The sequence below is a fragment of the Ciconia boyciana genome, chromosome 16 (genome assembly GCF_034638445.1).
Source record: "Ciconia boyciana chromosome 16, ASM3463844v1, whole genome shotgun sequence".
NCBI classification, from domain to species: Eukaryota; Metazoa; Chordata; class Aves; order Ciconiiformes; family Ciconiidae; genus Ciconia; species Ciconia boyciana.
This window is the reverse complement of record NC_132949.1, coordinates 12,022,420-12,042,224: the sequence shown is the minus strand read 5'-3', so window position 1 is coordinate 12,042,224 and position 19,805 is coordinate 12,022,420. Positions and strand designations below refer to the sequence as shown.

General features: G+C 52.9%; 2 protein-coding genes across 2 annotated transcripts in view; one reads left to right on the top strand and one right to left on the bottom strand.

Annotated features, from left to right (window-relative positions):
- NTN1 (netrin 1) overlaps nucleotides 1-8,798 on the top strand; it is a 104,454-nt gene extending 95,656 nt beyond the window's left edge. Inside the window, exon 6 of the mRNA XM_072881151.1 lies at nucleotides 8,408-8,798. Coding sequence (XP_072737252.1) covers nucleotides 8,408-8,736 — 329 coding nt within the window. The 3' untranslated portion in view covers nucleotides 8,737-8,798. The remainder of the gene's footprint in view (nucleotides 1-8,407) is intronic.
- A 7,021-nt stretch (nucleotides 8,799-15,819) lies between these two features.
- Nucleotides 15,820-19,805, bottom strand: part of STX8 (syntaxin 8) — a 106,477-nt gene continuing 102,491 nt past the window's right edge. The window contains exon 8 of the mRNA XM_072881155.1: nucleotides 15,820-16,886. Within this exon, the coding sequence (XP_072737256.1) occupies nucleotides 16,819-16,886 (68 nt within the window). The 3' untranslated portion in view covers nucleotides 15,820-16,818. The remainder of the gene's footprint in view (nucleotides 16,887-19,805) is intronic.

Here is a 19,805-nt window from a genome sequence, read left to right as displayed (position 1 = left end):
AGCGTCTGCAGGTGGGGCCAAATGTGAGCCGTCGGGTTTGACCCAGGGACGGGGAGTGGGCTGTGCGCAGGTAAGCCTGGCTTTGAGCTGAGCCTTCAAACGTGTGAACAACCAGGGAATTACAAGGCGTTGCAGAGCAGGGTTTAGCATCTGCAGGGGCTGCGATTGCCCCGGTGTCTGCCAGCCCTTCCCCTCCACTGTAGAGGAATATATAATATATATATGTATATGCATGCATATATATATGTGTGTGTATATATGTGTTTTCACCAAATTGCCAAGGGGAAATAAAACCCCATTCCATCTGCATCAAAGCATCCAGAGGTGGTGATACCTCCTCCCTCCTTCAAACACGCTCACAGCAGCAGCTCAGCATGTCTGGGAAGTGTTTGTGAGAGCAGAACGAATTCCCATTTAACAGCCCTTCCCTGGACAAGGCACTTCCCGGCAGGGCCATCTGAGGGTTGCTCTGCGCTGGCTTTGTGCTCTGGCACCTCCCTGTGAGCCCAGGGGAAGGAAGAGGGCTCAGAGGCAAATGTTTTATTTGCATTCCCATTTGTTCTCCCATTACCCATGTGGCAAAATGGTTGTGGAGAGCATCCCTCGGCAAGGACGAGCTGCCGAGGCTGGGGCCGTGCTTGTGGTATGTGTCCAGTGAGGCCGCGCTGAGGTCTGGCCGTGCTCGTAGGAGCTGCCGGAGGTTCATCAGACGTTGAAAAGGTCAAAAAAAAGCCTTTTCCCTTAGAGAAAAGGGTTAAATTGCACATGAGAGAGTCACTGCTAGAACATGAGGTTATTAAAGACAGGAGTGGGGCTGATCACCAGGCTATTAAAGCCATTGGGTTTCTCGCGAGTGGATTCTCTGCTGGCTAATAAGGTACAAATGCGTTTCCCACACGTGGCATGTGCATCTCTTCATTTTCCCACCTGGCTTCTCCAGCATCTCCTAAGGGCTGAGCATACGCTGGAGCATTTGCTCCCTGAAGAGGGGAGAAAGCACCCATTTGATTGCAGGAAACTTATATGTGTCGTGATCCAAATTGGCCCCGGGGCTCGGAGGATGGTAGGGAGGAAAAGAAGGTGTGTGCATCCACCCCGAAGCACGTTTCCCAGCCGAGCAGCGTTATCTTTCCCTGCGGCTCTCGGGGCACGGGTTGTGACATTTCAGTGGCGGCAGCGCTTGGGCTTTGCTCGAGGCGTGGCCCCAGCGTGGTTTCGCTCCTTGGCTTGTCCAGTCTCACCGGGGAGATGTTTCTTGGGAGTTCAGGTGAAAGCTCACACTTGGTTTTGTTTGAGGCTGTAATGTGGTCTTCAACAGACCCTGGGGAGATGAGGGCAGCTCGAGAGCTGTCTCGGACAGGAGAAAACCCCGTAGCAATGAATAGGGGTGCTGGAAAGAGCTTTTCTTGTCTTTTATCACACAGCACCACTTCTGCAAAAACACAAGTGAGGCAAAGCTGCTTGCCAGGGTTGCTTCGGGGCGAGCGGGTGCAGGCTGTCCCAGCGCGGGAACTGGGGTGCTCCCACCCGAGCCCTCCTGGCCCCGGGGGGGTCCCCAACCGGCCCCACGGCCCCAGCCAGCCCTGTAGCTGCAGCAAATTTGCTTTTTCGGGGGCAAACCGGCTCAGCGAGGCAGGAGGGCGAGCGATGCCACAGCACAGCCCGGCCGTGCCAGGGCAGCCCGTGCTTTCGGCAGGGCCAGGGAGGGAAGAAAGGGTTGAAAAGGTGCAGGGAGGGATAATAAAGACTTTGGGCCTGACACCCCAGCAGGAAGCCAATTAGGAGGCTCTTTTCCTCACCGTTATGCCGGCATCGCTGGGCTGAATGTCCTAAAAGGCCCTAATTAGCTTGAACAGAGTTACTTCTCCCGCGGGCTCAATCGGGAAGCTATCATCCGCCCCGCGCTCCTCAATGGGGCTTTTTAGCTCCCCGTTTCATTCAGTGATTCAAAGGGGATATTTTCCCTTATTTATTTTTCTTATCTGTTTGTTTTTGTTGGGTTTGTGGGATTTTTTTTTTCTTTTTATTTTAAATTGGGCTCTCTCCCGCAAGATAGGTTTTGGTGCAAATATTTGGAGTGAAACAGGGCATGGGGAGGGCAGGCTGGGAGATTTCGGGGCGGGGGGGGACAGGCAAGAACAGAAGCAGAAAAGCTTTTTCTGGGTTTATTTTGGCTGCCTGGCGGAGCACAGGGGTCGCTCGGCTCCCAGAAAACTGGGGATAGAGGAGGGGGTCCGCTGGGTTTGGGGCAGTTGAAATTAGCCTAGGGAAGTGGGGAGAGCCCTGCCGAGGATGGAGGTTCCCCCACAGCCCAAAAGGAGAGGGGATTATTTTATTAGAGCAAGTGATGCTGCACCAGATGATGCGGGAGCATCCCTCGCTCGCTCGGGTGCCGGCGTTTCAGCGCGATCTTTGGGGCTTTTCCCCAAAGATCTGTGTGTTGGTGTGGTTAATCCGAGTAGGATGGGTGGCTGCAGTAAAAGAAACCCGGTGCTTTTTAACGCCCATCTTTCCCCCGGGGCCCGATCCTGCAGAGATGATGCCAGCGCGTTGTGCTGGGTACCAGTGCTGCGGTCCCATCTGTTGCCCCTGCGCCCTCCCCATGGCCCTGGTGCAGCACGGGGGAGGGGATGGGGGCAAGGAGCGGGATCCTCATCTGAAAGGTGAGATCATCTGCTCACTTTGCCCTTTCTTGGAAAAAAACAGTAAAAAAAAAATCCTTCCTTTACAGAGACTTCACTTAGTCACCCCCTTTGTCGAGAGGAGCTTGGCAGGGGCTGGTGGAAAAAAGCAAAACGTGTTTTCAAAAGGCAGCTTGAAAAGGGAGGAGGGGGGGAGAAAAAAACCCAAATCCACAGAAGAACCCAAGGCGGGGTAGAAGCACCGTCCCCAGCTCGTCCCCAGCTTGCAGCCCCTTCCACCACCCTGGAAGGTGGAGAAACCCCATTCCTGGAGCAGGGCAGCGCTGAGCAATCCCTCCCCATAACCGCATCCCGAGGGAGCGAGCCGGGGCAGCGAGGGGTCCCCTGGCACCGCGGGGAGGGACTGCGCCAGGCCAGGGCGCACCCAGGCTGGCCAGGATTAGGGGTCATAAATCTCCAATATTAAACCGGTAGGAAATTGGCAACCGGAGGCAGGCAAAGCCACCGCCAAATAAATTAGAAAAAAAAAAGGGGGGGGGGGGGGGGAAATCCCATTTTAACCCTTTGCACTAGCAAGGAGCCAGCCCTTTCCTTTCCCAAACCCGATTGGTGTCGGGGTCACCTTTTGCTGCTAGCTGGAGTGAAATCCACACGGGCTCCGCTCTGTTTGTGCAGTGAGAAGGGACCTGAGCCCTCGGGAAGCCCCGGCCCAGGCTGGGACACCTGCATCCGCAACCGCTGTCCCAAGTACCCGTTTCCTTCTGTCCATATTAAAGAGCCTCTTGTCTCTCCCAGCAAACAGCTCTGCTCCCACTGCCACCCCCATAGTCCTGTGGGATCTTTCCCCGGGGCCAGCGCAGCAATGCTCCCCATCACTGGAAGCTCCACAAAGCTCCAGCTCCCGGAGTCAGGTTAGCACATAGGATGCGTAGGTTTGTCCCTGTAGCCCAGTCCCGGGTCAGTTTTGGCAGGGAAAAGCTTGGAATCAGGAGATTTATCACAAAACCCAAAAGTAAATAAAAACCAAAAAAAATGTAATTTTTTTCCAGCCTCACTCTTTTCATGGCAGTCTCATGATTTTTGGGCCCCTGACTCATGGTCTCTGAATGCTGCGAGGCGCTGCTTTTATTTAAGCCTTCACACAGCTGCCCTCAAACATGTCGTTTTGAGGGTTTGGGGTTGGTTTTTGGTTTTATTAACATCAAATCATCCCCCCCTCTGCTTTCATCTGCAACATCAAGCCTTCAGGTCTTTCTTGTGGCTGGAGGCTCTCAGCCAAGCCTTGAGGAGCCGGGCAGCATCACAGGCCCCAGAACTGAGCACCGGGAGTGGCACTGCCCAGCACCTTGCGCTGGGGGTGCAGGAGGGGACCAGGGACCCCTCATCCCCTCCTGCAGCCCGGGGACCACTCGGCCACCTTTTTCTTAGAAAGAAGTATAACATGGGATGGTGCTTGAATGCATCGCCTGGGCTTGGTGCCCCTTGTAAGGCACCATCCAGGCAGGATTTGCGGTTCAGCAGCATCGGCGTCAGGTGGGATGCGGTTAATGGGGCAGGGCCGTGCACTGACCAGGACTGAGCGTCTTTCCCTGACCCCTCGAGCCGCTCTCCTCTGGCTCTCAGCACCCGTTTGGATGATCGGGGGCTCTCTTGGGGCTGATGGGGAGTAGAGCAGGGTGCAAAATAGCAAGCCCGGAGAAAAATCCCCGGCGCTACAGGGGTACGCGGGGGGTGCAGCCAGCCCCAGGTTACCTGCAGAGCTCAGCTGCCCACGGTTTGCAAAGCATGGGGAGGAGTGTGCATGAGCTGCGGGCAACCCCAAGGCACCGCTGTGCTCGGGACCTGGACCAGAGCCCATCCTCACTGGAAACTGGTGTCACTGGCCCCGGCTGGAGTGGGGGCACAGTGAAAGCTGCAGCTCATTTGGTTTTTTCTCCCGCGCTGGGTCACAACCTGCTCCCAGGGGTCCACAGCCAGGGGAGCGTCATCTCTGCCACCCGCTTGAATAACCGTCATCCCCTATTACATCCTGTCATCTGGTTGCCCCATAGACACTTTCCAGGACATTGTTCTGGGGACGCAGTGACAGGGAAGGTCTCCAGCTTGGCTCAGCATCGGTACAGGGGTTCAGTGAACATCAGCAAAGTGCGAGCAGTTCACCATGGCACAGGCAAAGCCAAGCTTCGCCCTAGGAAAAGGCAGGTGAAGGACAACCTCAAGCTCCAAAGCCAGCTTTGCAGTGGTGGGGTGCAGCTGAGTCTCCTCCCAAAACCACAAACTGAAACCTCTTTCGCAAGGAATGAGTCCCTAAATCTTCAGGGATTCACCCAGGGGAGCCAGTTTAGGTGCTTCCAAAAATTCTTCCCGGCACCTCTCTGCATCTCCACACACCTCATGTCCCTTGGGAGATGCTGGAGACCCCACCCCATCCCCGAAATACCCAGGCCAGTCACCGCTGAACTTGGGCTCTGAAACCAGGCTCAGGGGAAACCGCGCATCCTGGATGCAAAGTTATGGGCAGAAAACTCACTGTCAGTGAAGGCAGCTGCGGCCGTGCCAGCCAAGCCTTCACCGAAGCTTTCACTCCTTCCACTTCATTAATAAAAGGGGAAAAAAAAAAGAGACGGGGGCCTTGACATCAAAAAAATACAGACTGTGTATTTTAGAGCAGAGTTTCCTGTAACCACCTCTCTCCGGTTCCTTTTCATTCATTTTCTCCATTTTGTCAGCGTGGACCCAGGCAGGTCAAAGGTTTAAGCTTTTTTGGAAAGATTTGTTTCAAAAAAAAAAAAATTGGCTAATCTTCACATTTTGTTACCTTCACACCAGACTGGGAAATACATGGTCAGAGCTTAGGGTTGTTTTTTTTCTTTTTTTTTTTTTTAATGAAAGCATCTGGCATCCATGACATGCTCCAAAAAAAAAAAAAAACCCCACATATATTTTGCAACGTGTTAAAAAGCCTTGCTGGGCTGCAGAGCTCCACTTCCTTCCATAGCTTGAAATCAGTTTGCATGTTGTGGTTTTAAAGCGAGGGTGATGCTCCTCCACTGCTAATCCAGGGGGGAAAAATTGGGTCGTTACAAGGCAAACGGGAGAGTTTTGCCTTGGATTTTTTGAGATTTCTTCTCCCTCTGATAATTTATGCAATCGAGATTGGACCCACCGGGGACTGGCCAGATGGCTGAGACAGGCAGGTGGACGGACAGGGAATTATAGCTCCCAGGGAGTGGAGGGGAAGGGGGGAAAAAAGGAAAAACTCAAAGATTTGGTCAAAAAGCACTTTTTGGTTGGACTGTGCCAGCCTGCACAGAGCCACTGGCCCTTGCCTGCTCTCCTGGCCAGGGCTGGCATCGCCACCTGGTTTTTACCCTCTGTCTCTGCTGGTGGGGACTCCTCTCATCCCACAGTCAGCAAACAAACCCAGGAAGGCTTGGTAGTCACTTCCTGCTGAAGATATTTTCCTGGAAGCTGATTTTTAGTGAGGAGGAATGTGGTCAACCTCCCTGGAGGATGTGATCTCAGCCGACTGCTGCTCCCATCCTCCTCTGCCGTCTCTGTGTCGTGATGGACCGCTGTTGGGAAGAAAGAAGCCCACCGGAGCAGCAGGAGCTGCCTCCAGGCTCGTAGCTCCTCTTCCTTGCCGTGCTGGGGGCCAAACACTCCCTTTCCCACATGGGTCTCCATCCTTCCCTGTGGTTTGAACCCAAGTGCACAGATGTCACCCGGAAAGGGCACAACAGCACCTGCTGTAGGGATGGAGGAAGAGGAGGAGGAGGGCTGGCAGAGGTCACCGTAGCCTGCTCAGGGCCACCTGGGCTGCAGCCTGGGGCTGCCCCATGGCACAAAACCACAGGGGCTCCAGGGGCTTCTGAAATCAGCCGTGAGCAGAGCCTTCCCCTCGAGCACACTGGAAGCAAACCAGTATCCGTCGCCATCTCAGCATCTTTGTGGACAACCCCATGGGGAGTACTCTCCTGCCCAGATCATGCTGCCAAGTCACCTTCACACTGGCCCTGCGGGACCACGGGCCACCACTCCCGCATGGATGCTGGTGGGTGCAGGGATAATGTAACGCATGAACCGTGCTTCAGAAAAGAGGGTGGAGCAGTGGAGGGCTGAGTCCTCACCAGGTTTTCTCAGGAGGTTTTCTCAGTCCATATGGTTACAGATGGGCTACGCAACATCAGCCACAGGCTTGGAAAACACCATCCTCTTGCTATTCCTGTGCTTAGGGGTCACAGCTGTCCTCCCATCTCAGCCTTGCTTTGAGAGCTTGTTATGTCCCAGTTATCTGCCAGGACACCTGGCTTGCCAGGCTGCTGCATACCGAGATATTCCCTTGAAGCCCGATGTTGCTATTCAGTATTTACAGAGATGCTCAAGTGAGTCCACCAGACCCAGAATTCAGGCTGGACGCTGCCACTGACATGTCCTTGTGATCACTGAGCCCCACACTCAGTCCTTCACCCGTGCTTTTTACCAGCAATGTCATCTTCCACAGCAAGCGCTGAACAGTGTTGGCTCAGGAACATCTCTTAGAAACACACAACAGTGAATCGCCCCGTTTCCAAATCCTTTCATAGGTTTGAACCCGTTCAGTGTCCTGCTCCGAGGCTGGGTGCTCATGGAGAGCTGTCTCCTTGTGCTCGCCCCGGGCAGATGTGCTGGAGGCCCTAACAGGTCTTTCCTACCTCCAAATGCTTGGAGATATGGGCCAGTCCCAGTGTTTTGCTCCAGATTTTGGCTCATCTTCTCTTGAAACCTGGGGCTGCTTAGAGTCCTGGTGCAGATGTGCTGAGTGGCCCGTTGGGCAAGGAAGGGAGGGCAGAGGGGATGGAGGAATGTCCCCTGCAGAAACCCTCTAGCTGAAGCACGTGCTGCTCTCTGGACACGTGGGTTAGGAAGAAAGCTCATCCCAGGTCCTACGGTGTAGCCTGGGGTTTTGGCACTGCCGATGGGGCAGGCACCTCCCTGCCGTGCCCACTGCAATGCACGCCATGTGTGCAGAACCCCTGCCCCACGCTCCAGCCACCACCCGGGGCTGGAGGCACAAGGTGTCCCTGGGTTTGTTAATCTTCTCTGTGCTTGCTGCTTCAAGGTAAAAGGCAGGGTCCAGTGTACATGAATCCACCTGATTTTTAAAGATTTTTTTGATCGCTTTAGGAGTTCGCAGGTGCTGGGGCAGATGTTGCTGCACCAACAGCCCTGGGGAACTGCTCTGTCTGTGCTTGATTCACAACCACATCCTGGGAGATGATGGGTCCTCCCCAGGACACAGATAGGACAACGAGGCAACCTGCTCCCCACCAGCCCTCCAGGTAGCCCTGTGTTGTTCCCAGGGCTCCTAGTGCAAGGACTGCCATGGTTCCTGGAGTACAGCTGCTCCCAGCCTCTTCTCCCCTCCTGGGAGTCCTCCAGCCCCCGTGGTCCTTGGGTTACCATGCCCATGCTCGTTGGGGACCCAGAGGGCTGCCTTTGTGGCAGCAGAGCTGGAGAGCATCTCCCAAGCCTATGGTGGTCTTAGTACCTTTGCTGAGACCCTCTGCCACCAGCACTGGCTACTCTTGCTCATGGCAGATGCCTGGGGACAAAGGCAGTTTTTGTGCAGCCACTACCCTTGGTTGCTCTCCCCCAGCCTGTGCTCAGGAGACAAAATCCCTTTTCCTCACACAGCCTATTAGGTAAGACTTAAAATTAATTTTCTTCTGGCCAGCTCAAACCATAACATCTTTTCCTCTCTTGCCTCGTTTCTTTTTTTCCAGCTGTCCAGATCCACATCCTGAAAGCGGAAAAAAATGCCGACTGGTGGAAGTTCACGGTCAACATCATCTCCGTCTACAAACAAGGCAGCAACCGGATACGGCGTGGAGACCAGACCCTGTGGATCCACTCCAAGGACATAGCATGCAAGTGCCCCAAAATCAAGCCCATGAAGAAGTATTTGCTGCTGGGCAACAACGAGGACTCTCCCGACCAGAGCGGCATCATTGCGGACAAAACCAGCCTGGTGATACAGTGGCGGGATACGTGGGCTCGGCGGCTCAGGAAGTTCCAGCAGCGGGAGAAGAAGGGGAAGTGTAAGAAAGCCTAAAGGAGGAGAAGGCAACGGAGCGCGCGAGAGGGAGAGACTGACTGTGCATGCTGCTTTGTGTAGAGCTGGGGCGGGCAGGGACCGGCGATGGGGACGGCGGGAGGAACGTCGTGCTGCCGGGGCGGGCGGGGGGGGACGGGAGTGATGGCGATCACGGCTGTGGGGCTGCCAGGTTTGTACCTCATATTCCGGGAGAAAACAAAACAAAACACAACGAAACAAATCGCACATGTAGATGTAAAACAAGAGGAGGGTGGGCATGGGCATGCGGCACCCAGTGCCCCCCAGCTTCTTTCTGCCCTGTTGGCTGAAGGAATCGGAGACACCAAACTGCCTTCCAGCTGCTAACATCTGCTGCTTCCAAAGCACGGCATGGGAACATCAAACCTGTAAGGAACTAATCAATGGCAATGCTGGAAATTAACCCCCCATCCCCAAAAATACGTATTCTCAGCTTAGGTTAAACAAGACAGTTATCGTAGAGGAAACTAAACAGAGACTTATCACTGAGGACAGATCCGAGGATCGACTAATATGGGTTATTTGAAGACTCTTTGATATCCGATAGCTGTAACCATCACCCGCTGTACAGTACCTAGGAGTGGCCAAGGTCTCCAGCCATGGGGATGCACTGATCCCAGGTTAGGCACAGCAAAGAGACCGCATTAGTGGGCAACTTCCACGTGGGCATAACTTGAGGAGCGACTCCTTGCTCCGGCCCCCACGCCCCAAGGACCGCTGCCCCCCACCACGCTGAAGGAGCATGAGCCCATGGGGTGCCCTGGCCCCCTCCCAGCCACCAATTCACAGTCAATGAGTTAATAACCAGGATCCCCAAGGAAACACCCAGACTTTGCAAAAAAAAAAGTTGGCATCCAGTTCCTGTACGTGCCCTGGAAGATTTCCACCACAGCCACCCTGAGACCTTCTTCATGGGCTTGGTCCTCTCTGCCTCCATCAGCAGACTGATGAACCCTCACATGATAGAAAATCCATGCCGATGACACCGAGGTCCTGGCTGGCAGCGGTTTCACTCCCGAAACTCAGCCAGCTCTCCCGAACACACACCAGTTCTGCCCTCGCTCCCTCTGGAGCTGGAGCTCCCCAGCATCGCTGCGTAAGGTGACCAGCCCCCTTGGGAGACACAGGAGGTGGGACAGTGGGTGCCAAGGGACTGTCCCCACGGGCAGCAGGGCCAGCGCAGAGCTCTAAGGCTTGGCCAAGTTACAGCCAACGCGGGGCAGAACCCACTCCAAGGGAAGGGGTCTCAGCCAGGGACTGGATGAGCAAGGTGTGACCCATCTGGAGCACCCCAAATTGCTCTCCTCCTTCTGCTGGGGGTGAAAAACAGCAAATCTAAAATTCCCAATCTCTAATCACGAATGCAGTAAGCAAGGTAGCGGCTGCCTCACTTCCACCTCACACCCCATGCCCCAGCCTGAGGGCTGGAGCATCTTTCCCTGGGACACTGTATGGGCAGGACTGGCTGTTGTTTGTCACGCAGACATTGCGTCCCCTTGCCAGGCTGCTCCCCTGCCACACCAGCCCATGAGGAATGGGAACAGATATCTGAGTTCACCTAATCGATGGAGACAGGCAATAGCTGGGGTGGAAAGGAAAGGCAGGGAGGGCAGGACGGGTACCTGGAGGAGAAGCAAACATTACTCGCTACGAAAAGCAAAACCTCCCTGATATTTTTCCTTTTAGGAAACTTGGAAACATCTATTTTATGACATTTTCCAGTGGTTTTGCCTTGTTTTATAGCAATTGACAATATTTATATAATGACATAAACCATCATAAAGCAAGGCAGCCATGTAAATAGGTGTAAAGTGGAGGGCTCCCAGGGAAGCACTGGCCAGCGCCGGGCTGCTGGAGACACCACCCGAAGGGAGCGAGCTCTGCTGAGCCTCCCCCTGCAACCGCAAGGCCCCTCCGAAATTAATTTGGGTATTAGGAGAGAAATCCCACCCTGGACATCAAGCAACCCCTCCAAGTCCGTGTTTTCTCCCCTTACCCAGAGCAGACCTAGTTTTCCTTACTTCAGAGCTCAAGGAGAGCCAACAGTTTTGCAGTCAAGGCAACCCAAGCCACCAAGTTTTGAAGGATAAAATCTGATCTCAAGTGTCTAACTGGAGGCTTAAAGCCCCAAAGTGGGGCTTGGATGCTCTCCTGCAGCTAGTGTCAGCTGATGCCAGGGACACCCCACACCGGCTGGGGACAGCTTGTCCTCGGTTAGCAGGGATGCCCTTGAACCACGGGAGACCTTCGAATGGATCCAACTGGATCCAACACAAAGCCAGAGCATGAAGGCAAGGCCAGGGGACATGGGGACTTGGGAACTGCCCACCGAGCACTCCTGGACACCCAACTCTCACTCCCATTTTCCAAGCTTGGCAAGCGAACCCATCCTCGCCAGCACAGCCTTGACACCCCCCAAACGCCGCAGAGCCAAGCCCCGGCCCCCTCCCCGATCCCACCAGGTCAGAAGGCTGCAGAAGAAATGCCACCCACCCCATTCCAGGGCCGGACCCCTCCAGGCACCAACACAACCCGGGAAATCAGAAAGAAACGGAATTTGCACAAGACATGAAACAACTCGGAGCCCACCGCAGCCAGAGCGACCCACAGAAGCAAAGTCCCCATCCCTGTCCCACCAGGACCCTGTCCCTTGATCCCTGTTGGAGTTTTGTGCTTTCCAACCAGACTAGAGAAGCCCCTTCGCTCCATCCACGGTCCCCCAGTGCTCCTCGTGCGCTCCCAGTAACCTCGACCTGCAGGAGCAGCTGGTGTAACTGGTACACAGCCCTCTTCCTCTGGGGAAGGCAGAGTAGCCCCATTTTCGGGGTGTCGGGGGGATGCAACTCTTCCCTGCAGCCACCCCTGCTCCAGGACATCTCCTGGGGGGACACCTCTGGCCCGTCACCCAAAGAGGGACAAGATGTCACTCCTAAACATCAACCTTCGCAGCGAGGGGTGCAGCTCTGTTGGGGTACCAGCCACATTGCAACCAGCGAGGAACCCAAGCGCCCACCCATCACCCTGGGGACAGGACCGAGGTCCTCGGGGGGCGGAGGGAGTGGCCGGGAAGGGGCTGCGGTGCCTTCAGCGCGGCTTCGGAGAGCAGCTGAAATGCCAAAACAATCATCACTCGACGGTAGCACCCGACAAAAGTCGTTTCGTCTCGTTTCTGTTCGTTTCGTCGTGTCTGTGCCCTCTCCCTGCACACCCGCCTCCTCTCCCCTCACAAAACCTGTGTTCGTTTTGGGGTTCAGTTTTTTTTTTTTATTATTTCTGTTAATATCTTGAACTGTAAATGTTGTTTAGTTATGACCATTGCATACTGCTTTGGGCGATGTTTCTTTACAATGCATACTAATATATTATGGTTATTATATATGAATATATTTAATGACACGTGAAAAAGTTGTGGATTTTCTTATTGTTTTTCCAAGTTGTTTTGTTTTTTTTTTTTCCCCTCTTCATTTGTTTGTTTCGTTAGATTGGCTGTAATTGAACCCGAAGGAGCTTGTAACTGTTCAGCACCCACTCGGTAGAACTAAAGTCAGAAACCAGTTGAATAAACTTGTAAACTGTAAAAATCTCCAAGGATCTCTGCTTCCTCCCACCCCATGGGCCGGCAAGCCCAAGGAATGGCGACCTGGGCAGGGAGGTGACGGTGTCCCCTCCGCCTCCCTCGGTCTCTGCCAACATCCCTTTGGCAGGGTCCGAGGTGGCGCACAGCTATTTTTGACCGTCAGTCCCAGCCGCGTGTCCCACCAGCATCCTCCCAGCAGCGCTCCCCGTCACCGGCCGCCCGCCCTTGGGGACAGCGGGGTCACTGCAGGCTCACGGCGGGTGGGATGGGGGGTCCCCGCCAGCACCTCTGGGCTCTCCGGGATTGCTGTGAGCTCTGGACCGGAGTACGTCCTGCCGGGCTCCCCATCCTTCCTCTGCTGCGGAGGAGACTGTGCCCTGCAGCGGGACAGAGCCAGGGCACGCCGAAACCCGTGGGACCCCGCACAGAGGGGGTGGACAGGCATGGGGACAGGGGACAGCCAGAGCCTGGGGTCAGGGGAGCTGCCAACCCCACTCCGGACCCATTTTCTGCCCCTGTCCACAGGCTGCTTGCCAGCGCCGTCCCTTTCTGCCCATCCGCTGCAGGGGGTCTGGGCTCCGTCACCCCTCTCCCACGGGGCATCAGTGGTGCCAGACACTACTGAAGCAGCTGGTACTCGAGACCAGGCAAGTGCTGGTGGTACGGACAAGCTAGAAAGCTGGAGGCAGGGGGGAACTGAGGCAGCAAAACACTTCCAGAGACAAAAATATGGCAAAAGGTCCTGCAAACTGCCGAGGGGTCAGCGTATGTGACCCACGCCCTTAGCGTCACTGGTAATTTATGAATTCAAAAACATCTCAGAGGCCAGAAATCTCAGATCTTTATTGCAGGGACAAATGGGTCACGAGTGCCACCACCTCTGCTCCGGGGCTGTCACCTGCGGCTCCACAGAGAAGCAAATGGGTTTCCCAGATCGCCCTGGCTCCACGTCCTCCTGGCAGGCGGCCGGTTGTCCAAAGAAGACATGGTAGCTCTGAAAAGAGGGGAAAGAGCCTATTCCCACTGAGGGCCAGACCCGGAGCGTTTGCTCGCAGCCTGGTCCCACCAGGCAGCGCGGGAGAGCAGCCGTCCACTGCGCCAAGCTCAGCGCCAAGCTCACACCCAACCTGCAGAAATAAAGGCGTGTGAAAATACCCAGCAGCCTTTCAAGATCATCTTTATCCTCACGTAGGAGCTAGGGACTTCTTATCAAGGGCACTTAGACATGTAAGCACCTCTAACACGTACCAGATCTTCCCCCAGCACTTGTATTTTTGATGAAATAACAACTGGAAACAGCTAAACTCCCAAGCACATCCTCATTCGAGAGAAATGAAGGAGATGCAAGGGAAGGCAAAGCCTGGGATATCTCTCCAGGTGGGCACCAGGGAAATGGGGAAGACATCGCTTGGAGAAGCCACCGCAGGTGCGTGACTCCAGCAGCCCCACGGTGCAGGTTCAACGGGCAGCTTGAGCATCCTTTGCCCCGTGCCTGGAAATCAGAGCAGCCAGAGGCACGGTGAAGCCGCGCCGGACCCCGGTGAGCTGGGCTCTCCAACCCCGCTTGCTCAGAGCCAACAACCAGCGGCTCTGGTATTTGAACCTTCCTTTTTCTTTGGTGGGGCAAGGAGACAGAAAAGCTTTCCACACATGGCAGAACACTGCCAAATCCACTTCTTTTTAATGAAACTCCTCACCCACATGACACATTAAATGTTACCTAAAGGGCAAATCTGAGAACCCCTTTGTTCGACAGTTCAGCAGAGCAAAGCCTCGCGTTTCTACCTTTCCCAGGCACTAACAGAAAAAATGTGCTTGAGGACCCAACAGGTCAGAAAACATCTTTTTAAAGCCTCTATCAGAACAAAGTCACCACGACACGTTGATCAGGATGAATTACGAATCCATCCTGTGCATCCTGGGAATTCAAACAAAACCTTAATTCCCTCCATAAATGACAGTTTTAATTAGAAACCCAAGTCCGTAGTCTCATCTCAATAAACTGCATGTTATTCTCCTGCTGTCACCAAACATCCAGGAGGCTGCACCGGAGCCGTGAGTGAAATCCCGCTGCAGGGCTGGGGCTCAGGCTGCCGATGAGAAACAACTCCAGGAGAGTTTCCAGTGTTGGTCCCTCCACACATGAACTGCAGGAACGCACAAGTTTTGAACACGTCTCCAAAGCTGCCCGTTACTTGTTTCCAGCTGGAGCAGCCTTGCTTAAAGCTCCGTTTCTAATCTGAGATCAAGCAATAAACTAATCAAAAACCCGTTGTGTCCTTTTGAAAACCACGAGAATGTAAAACTCTCTTTTTTTTCCCCCTCCTCTCCTTTGAAGGTTGTAGGATGAAGCATTTCTCAAAGGAAAAGCAAGCAAGCAGGCACAACCTGGACTGGACTTTTAAAGGCGTCAGGAAGGATTTTCTCTAGCAAAGCACATGGAAATGCGTAGAAGACTCTGCTCCCTCCTGGCCATGGGCATCATTTGGTTTGCTTCGCAGGCGGAACGTGGTATCTACCTACCACCAAGTCCAAGCCTGGATCTCCCACCTTTGACCGTAAACACCAGATGAGGATGCTGAAGCCAGCAGAGCACAGTCTGCCTTGCCCCAAGATTTCGAATCCCTCCAGAGGAGCTGGTCTCCCCTCCAGCTCCAACCTTCAGTGCTGAGCATCAGAAGATGGGTTGGGCACCAGCACAGAGCCCCGTTTGAAGCCCAGTGCCCTGCGCCATGAGGTTCAGCTTTCTCTGCACCAAGCTCCTCTCTCCACCTACTCTCTGCCCTTCCCAGGAGCACACAGACAGGCAACCGTGCTCTTCAGCTCCAGGGAACGGCTCCTATCCACCAATTACAGGTACGTATTCAGTGGGGACCCAACAGTTCCCTGCCTCTGTTTCCTGCAAAACCCCATTTTCTCCCATCATAGCCAGCTCGGTCATTCCCACTGCAGATCCTGGCGCAACTGCGTCAAAGCCTCAGCTACAGCCGACACCTGCATGCTGCAAGGAGAAGAGCAATTTCGCACTCCGGTCTGCAGATCACCAAGCACTTAACAAAGGGGCCAGTGCCCAAGTCCCAGCTGATAGATGAGGAAACTGAGCTCAGAAGAGCAAAATGGCTTCATGTCACTCAAGAGGGGATGCAGCACCAGGACACCCTGGTTTCCCACCTCCCAGACCAGCGCTAGACCTGCTAAATGTGCTACCACCGCAACTGTGTGGGTGGCAAGCAGGGAGAGGGAAACGAGTGCCAGGAGCCCGTTGAGAGCTGTGAAAGGAGATACTCCACCACCGCAGGTGAGGACCAGCCCAGGGCTGGCAAGTGTTACGGATCCGCCAGGAAATGTATGTCATGATACACATGAAGTCTGACAGGAATTGCTTTTTTCCTTCTCCAAATCAGCTCTCAGGAAATGGAAGCATTGGAGAATCATTCAAGTGGAACAGGAGATGATAGGAAACAATAAAAACCCAGGCAGATAAGTTGTATATAAATGGATCGGCTTTTATTCAGTATTTATTGCTTGCTCTATCAATTCTGAAATCAAACTGGCACGTATAACAAAATAATGATTTTCTTGGCCAGAAGCGAACATTCGATACTTCTTTTTCACTAGTTTTTACATAGGTACTCCTTCCTCTCAGTTTTAACAGCGTGTGAAAAGTTATAAAAGAAAGAGGCAGACCTCGATCGCCGAGATTAGTACATTAATGCCAGCACATCTCCTGCGGTCAGCCTGGCAGAGCATGGCAGAGCACGTGGAGAGCACGCCTTCCTCATGAGCGCACGTCGGGCAAGCCTTTCCACTCTTTAAGCGCCTCGTTCAAGACTCGCTGCTGTTTACACTTCTATCCGTGGAGATCGACACCGATAACTCTCCCCCAAGGGCCAAGGACTGACTCACTCGCCAGCGTTGCTGTGCAGCTCATGGGGGCCCTGCGCCTCTCTGCAGGGCTCCACGTGCTCTTGCTTCCCATCCTGCGAGAATCCAGATGCAGTCATTCCCCAAAAACATTTATTCCTTGAAACAAGTAAGAATTTTCATTCTGAAGGAAGGTATCAGAAAGCGTAGGAGCACCACTGCTGTACTCCCACACTACACCTTTATTTTAGTATTTTAAAGCCCTCGGAGACTGACCACTCAGCAGAAGCGGCAGCGGGCCGGGCAGGCAGCACCCTGACACCAGTGCGTGCTCAGACGCAGATGCACCGACAAGTGCATCTATTGTACAGCCAGCTGCAGCCTCCCGAGTGCCAAATGAAGGTGGGAAGAGAGTCCTTTTCAAGTTCAAACCCTCCAAATCACACAGTGCTCTTCAGCTGTGCACCGACGGAAGAGCGGATGTCTGTCGAACACAGCTTCATTCTCATACTGTTGAGTTTATTTAAAACACAGAAGGTCTTTGCACAAAGTCGGTCTCTTCTCTGGAGTCCTCCGCGCTCAGCTGTCGAGCAGCAGCTCCGATGGGCCCCATATCCGCATTACTGTGTCGGCCAGACTGCAACCACAGCAATCGCAATCAGCAGCAACACAATCACCACCAGCATTCCTGGAAAAGATGAAACGACGTTAAGGTTGCTGCCTTCATCTTTAACAATTGGTCTTCTGCAATTAAATTCTTCCTCTGAGTCCTGCTCCTCCTCCCAGCTGAGACAGATTTTCCCCCATGCAAGCACCTCACCAGATCCCTGCACGCCGATGACCTGAACAGCGGCGTGGACTCAAACCCCACGTTGGTAAAGCAGTTCTTTCTCTTCCTGACCCTTCAAATTAATGTTTTTTAACAGTGCCTGCAGGGTATCTTCCTACTTAAACATCTGCCTTGCAAAGATTAAGGGATATGTTTAACTCATGGCAAGGCCAGTTAAGCTTTTCTAGAATCCCTCTGTACCATCCCACTGGGGCAAAGGATTATTCAGAAGGAAATCCAAATTGCATCAGGAAATTGTTTCCAATACAAACTACTCCTGCTTTCAGACAAAACTATTTGCAGAGCAAAAGCAGGGCTTTCAGGTATGTACCTGACTTGGGAAAATGAAGATCAAGCAGCATCAAAGGGAGTCTAACAGTGCTCTCCCCAGCCGTGCAGCACACGGGCTCCGTGTGCTCCAACCTGCCCCAAAACCATGCTGGTTGATATGCATAAGTTAATGACTAACACGATCTTACAAAACTTTATGACTATTTTTTAGTTCGGGCACACCACGCTGGTCTGCAGAAGGATGGTGTTAAAAAAATGTAAGTTATGGATCGTTTTGAAGACTGATCCAGAAAACCAGCAAAGCAGATTTTCTCTCTCAGATAAATGATAGCAGTAAGGCAACACGGCTGTCAGACACCTGCTAGAGAAAACTAATTCTCCTTAGTTTCCCCTTTCTTCGGGAGAACTCTCCCCTTTCTCTCCTCTTTCTTAGAGGAGAGAAAGAAATGTTTTACTGAAAATGGACTGGATCCCTGTGGTCCACCCCATCTCCTCCCGAAGCAGCCCCAACACGTGAACTCCTCGCGCGGCCAGCTGGACCACTGCATGCTTCAGGCACTGGCATCACGCACACAGGTAACCTCTGGGGTTAAACGATCTCTTAATTAGGAGGCTTTTGTCTTGGTTTAGTATCTGCTCCATGCTATCCCACTGTCAGAGCTGTGGGAATATGTGAGGGCTCCACGAGCGGAAAAAATGTCCCTTCATTTGGTCCGCTCACAGATGACTATTACTCAACCACTTACAATATTTACAAGTCCAGCTCATGGCAATTAAAAAAGGATGTATTAAAATAAACTCCTCTTTCCAAGCTGGAAAAGGATATTAGACATCACTTTTTGTAAATAGTGTCATGTTTTCTGTGCAGAAACTGTTTCTCTGCCAGGGGTCCAGGATTTTTTTCCAGGGAAATAAGAGTTGCCACCAACAGTATTTTTTTCTTTTATGCTCAGTTGAAACCATTCGTTATCTGAAGTGAGCTTGAGCAGCGCTTCACTGCACTGGCTCAAGCAGGTCTCGGATACCGAGCCTTTCTTCTCCTTGCAGAAACAGCTGACTGCAGAGACGGCAGCAGCTCCGTACGCTCCACCTGGGATGCCCAAGGATTGCGGCAGGACTCAGCACTGAGGTGGGGTGTGGGGTCCAGCTCTTTGGCTAGGCAGGGACAAGGGCTTTAGCTAAATAGTGGATAGTTACTGCATCCTTTGGGGTAGGATGATTTGGGGTGATTTTTTGAGAGCACAGTAAGCTTCAGGCTAAACCTGGATGACACTGCTTATTAATCACATTAAACGGAATAAACTAGTAAAAATGCATCTGTCTGTCCCTGCCACTCTCTTTGCACCCCTGGCAGGGCTTGGGTTTGGATCTGACTCCAGAAGCCACCGGCACCGTGCTGCACAACGCTGCCTTTTCAGCTGACGACCGCCGTGCTTGCACCCAGCCCCGGCAGGCGCGGGGCAGCCAGGGTCCGTGCTGGGAACACCCGGGAAACCGGGTTTCTCCCACCATGGCTCACCAGCACCAGCTCCCTCGCAGGTGAAGTCCTTCGGGAAGCATCCCAGAGGATGCTCCCACCGCTGGGCTCCTGCAGTGCCTAGCCTAGCTCCAGATCCTCATCCTGGGTCAGTGCCTATCAATGCACGTCCGAGCATATTTGACACAGCTGGATCTCGGACCATACACAGGCTACTTGCTCCAACCCACCGGAATGGGTGAGACAGGGATATCATTCAGTTTTCAACCTCAGCCGACCACTCAACACACCCAGCAACACGAGCTTAGATTAATCCATTGGGAACATGATCTATACTTTTACTGTGCTTCTAGCCTCTTGCTTTTTACATCTTAATATACATTTTGTAGTCTTCAACAGAGCCAGAAGCAAATAATTTTCTTAAATTGGGAAGAAATAAGATCTGATAAAGCTGCCACATTCAGATTCTCTGTTATGTTTTGCACTGGAGGGAAAAGTTTTAGAGGGTGCAAATCCTTAGCACAGTTTCAGTGTAATAGAGTTTATGGACTTCAGCAATTAAGAGACAACAGAGATCAGTTGCTTGGAAAATACTCTATAGGTGTGAATTAGTAATGATACAAAGTGGAGTTAATGGGGCGTAATTATTCTTTGACAACTCCTAAGAAAAACTGCACATAAACCCAGAATTACTACACAGCAGAAACAGGGGAAGGTGGGGGACTAATAAAGTATTGCTAATGGGCAATAGCAGAAGGAATAGGAAACTTAAGAGGACGTTCAGGGCAAAAAGAGCGGGACAGCAAAATGAAATAAACTTCATTTTATTCCTGGAAAGAGACTGGTACTAAAAACCTGGAGCCACTTTTCTGTCTCCAAAAGCAGTGGTTAAGTACTCACTCCCCATGTGAGAGATGGAGAAGCAGAGATGGCACGTGTCGGTGCAATATAAATCAGCAATCCGCCAGTATTAAAGGCTTACCTGATCCGTGCGATATGCACAAAAAATA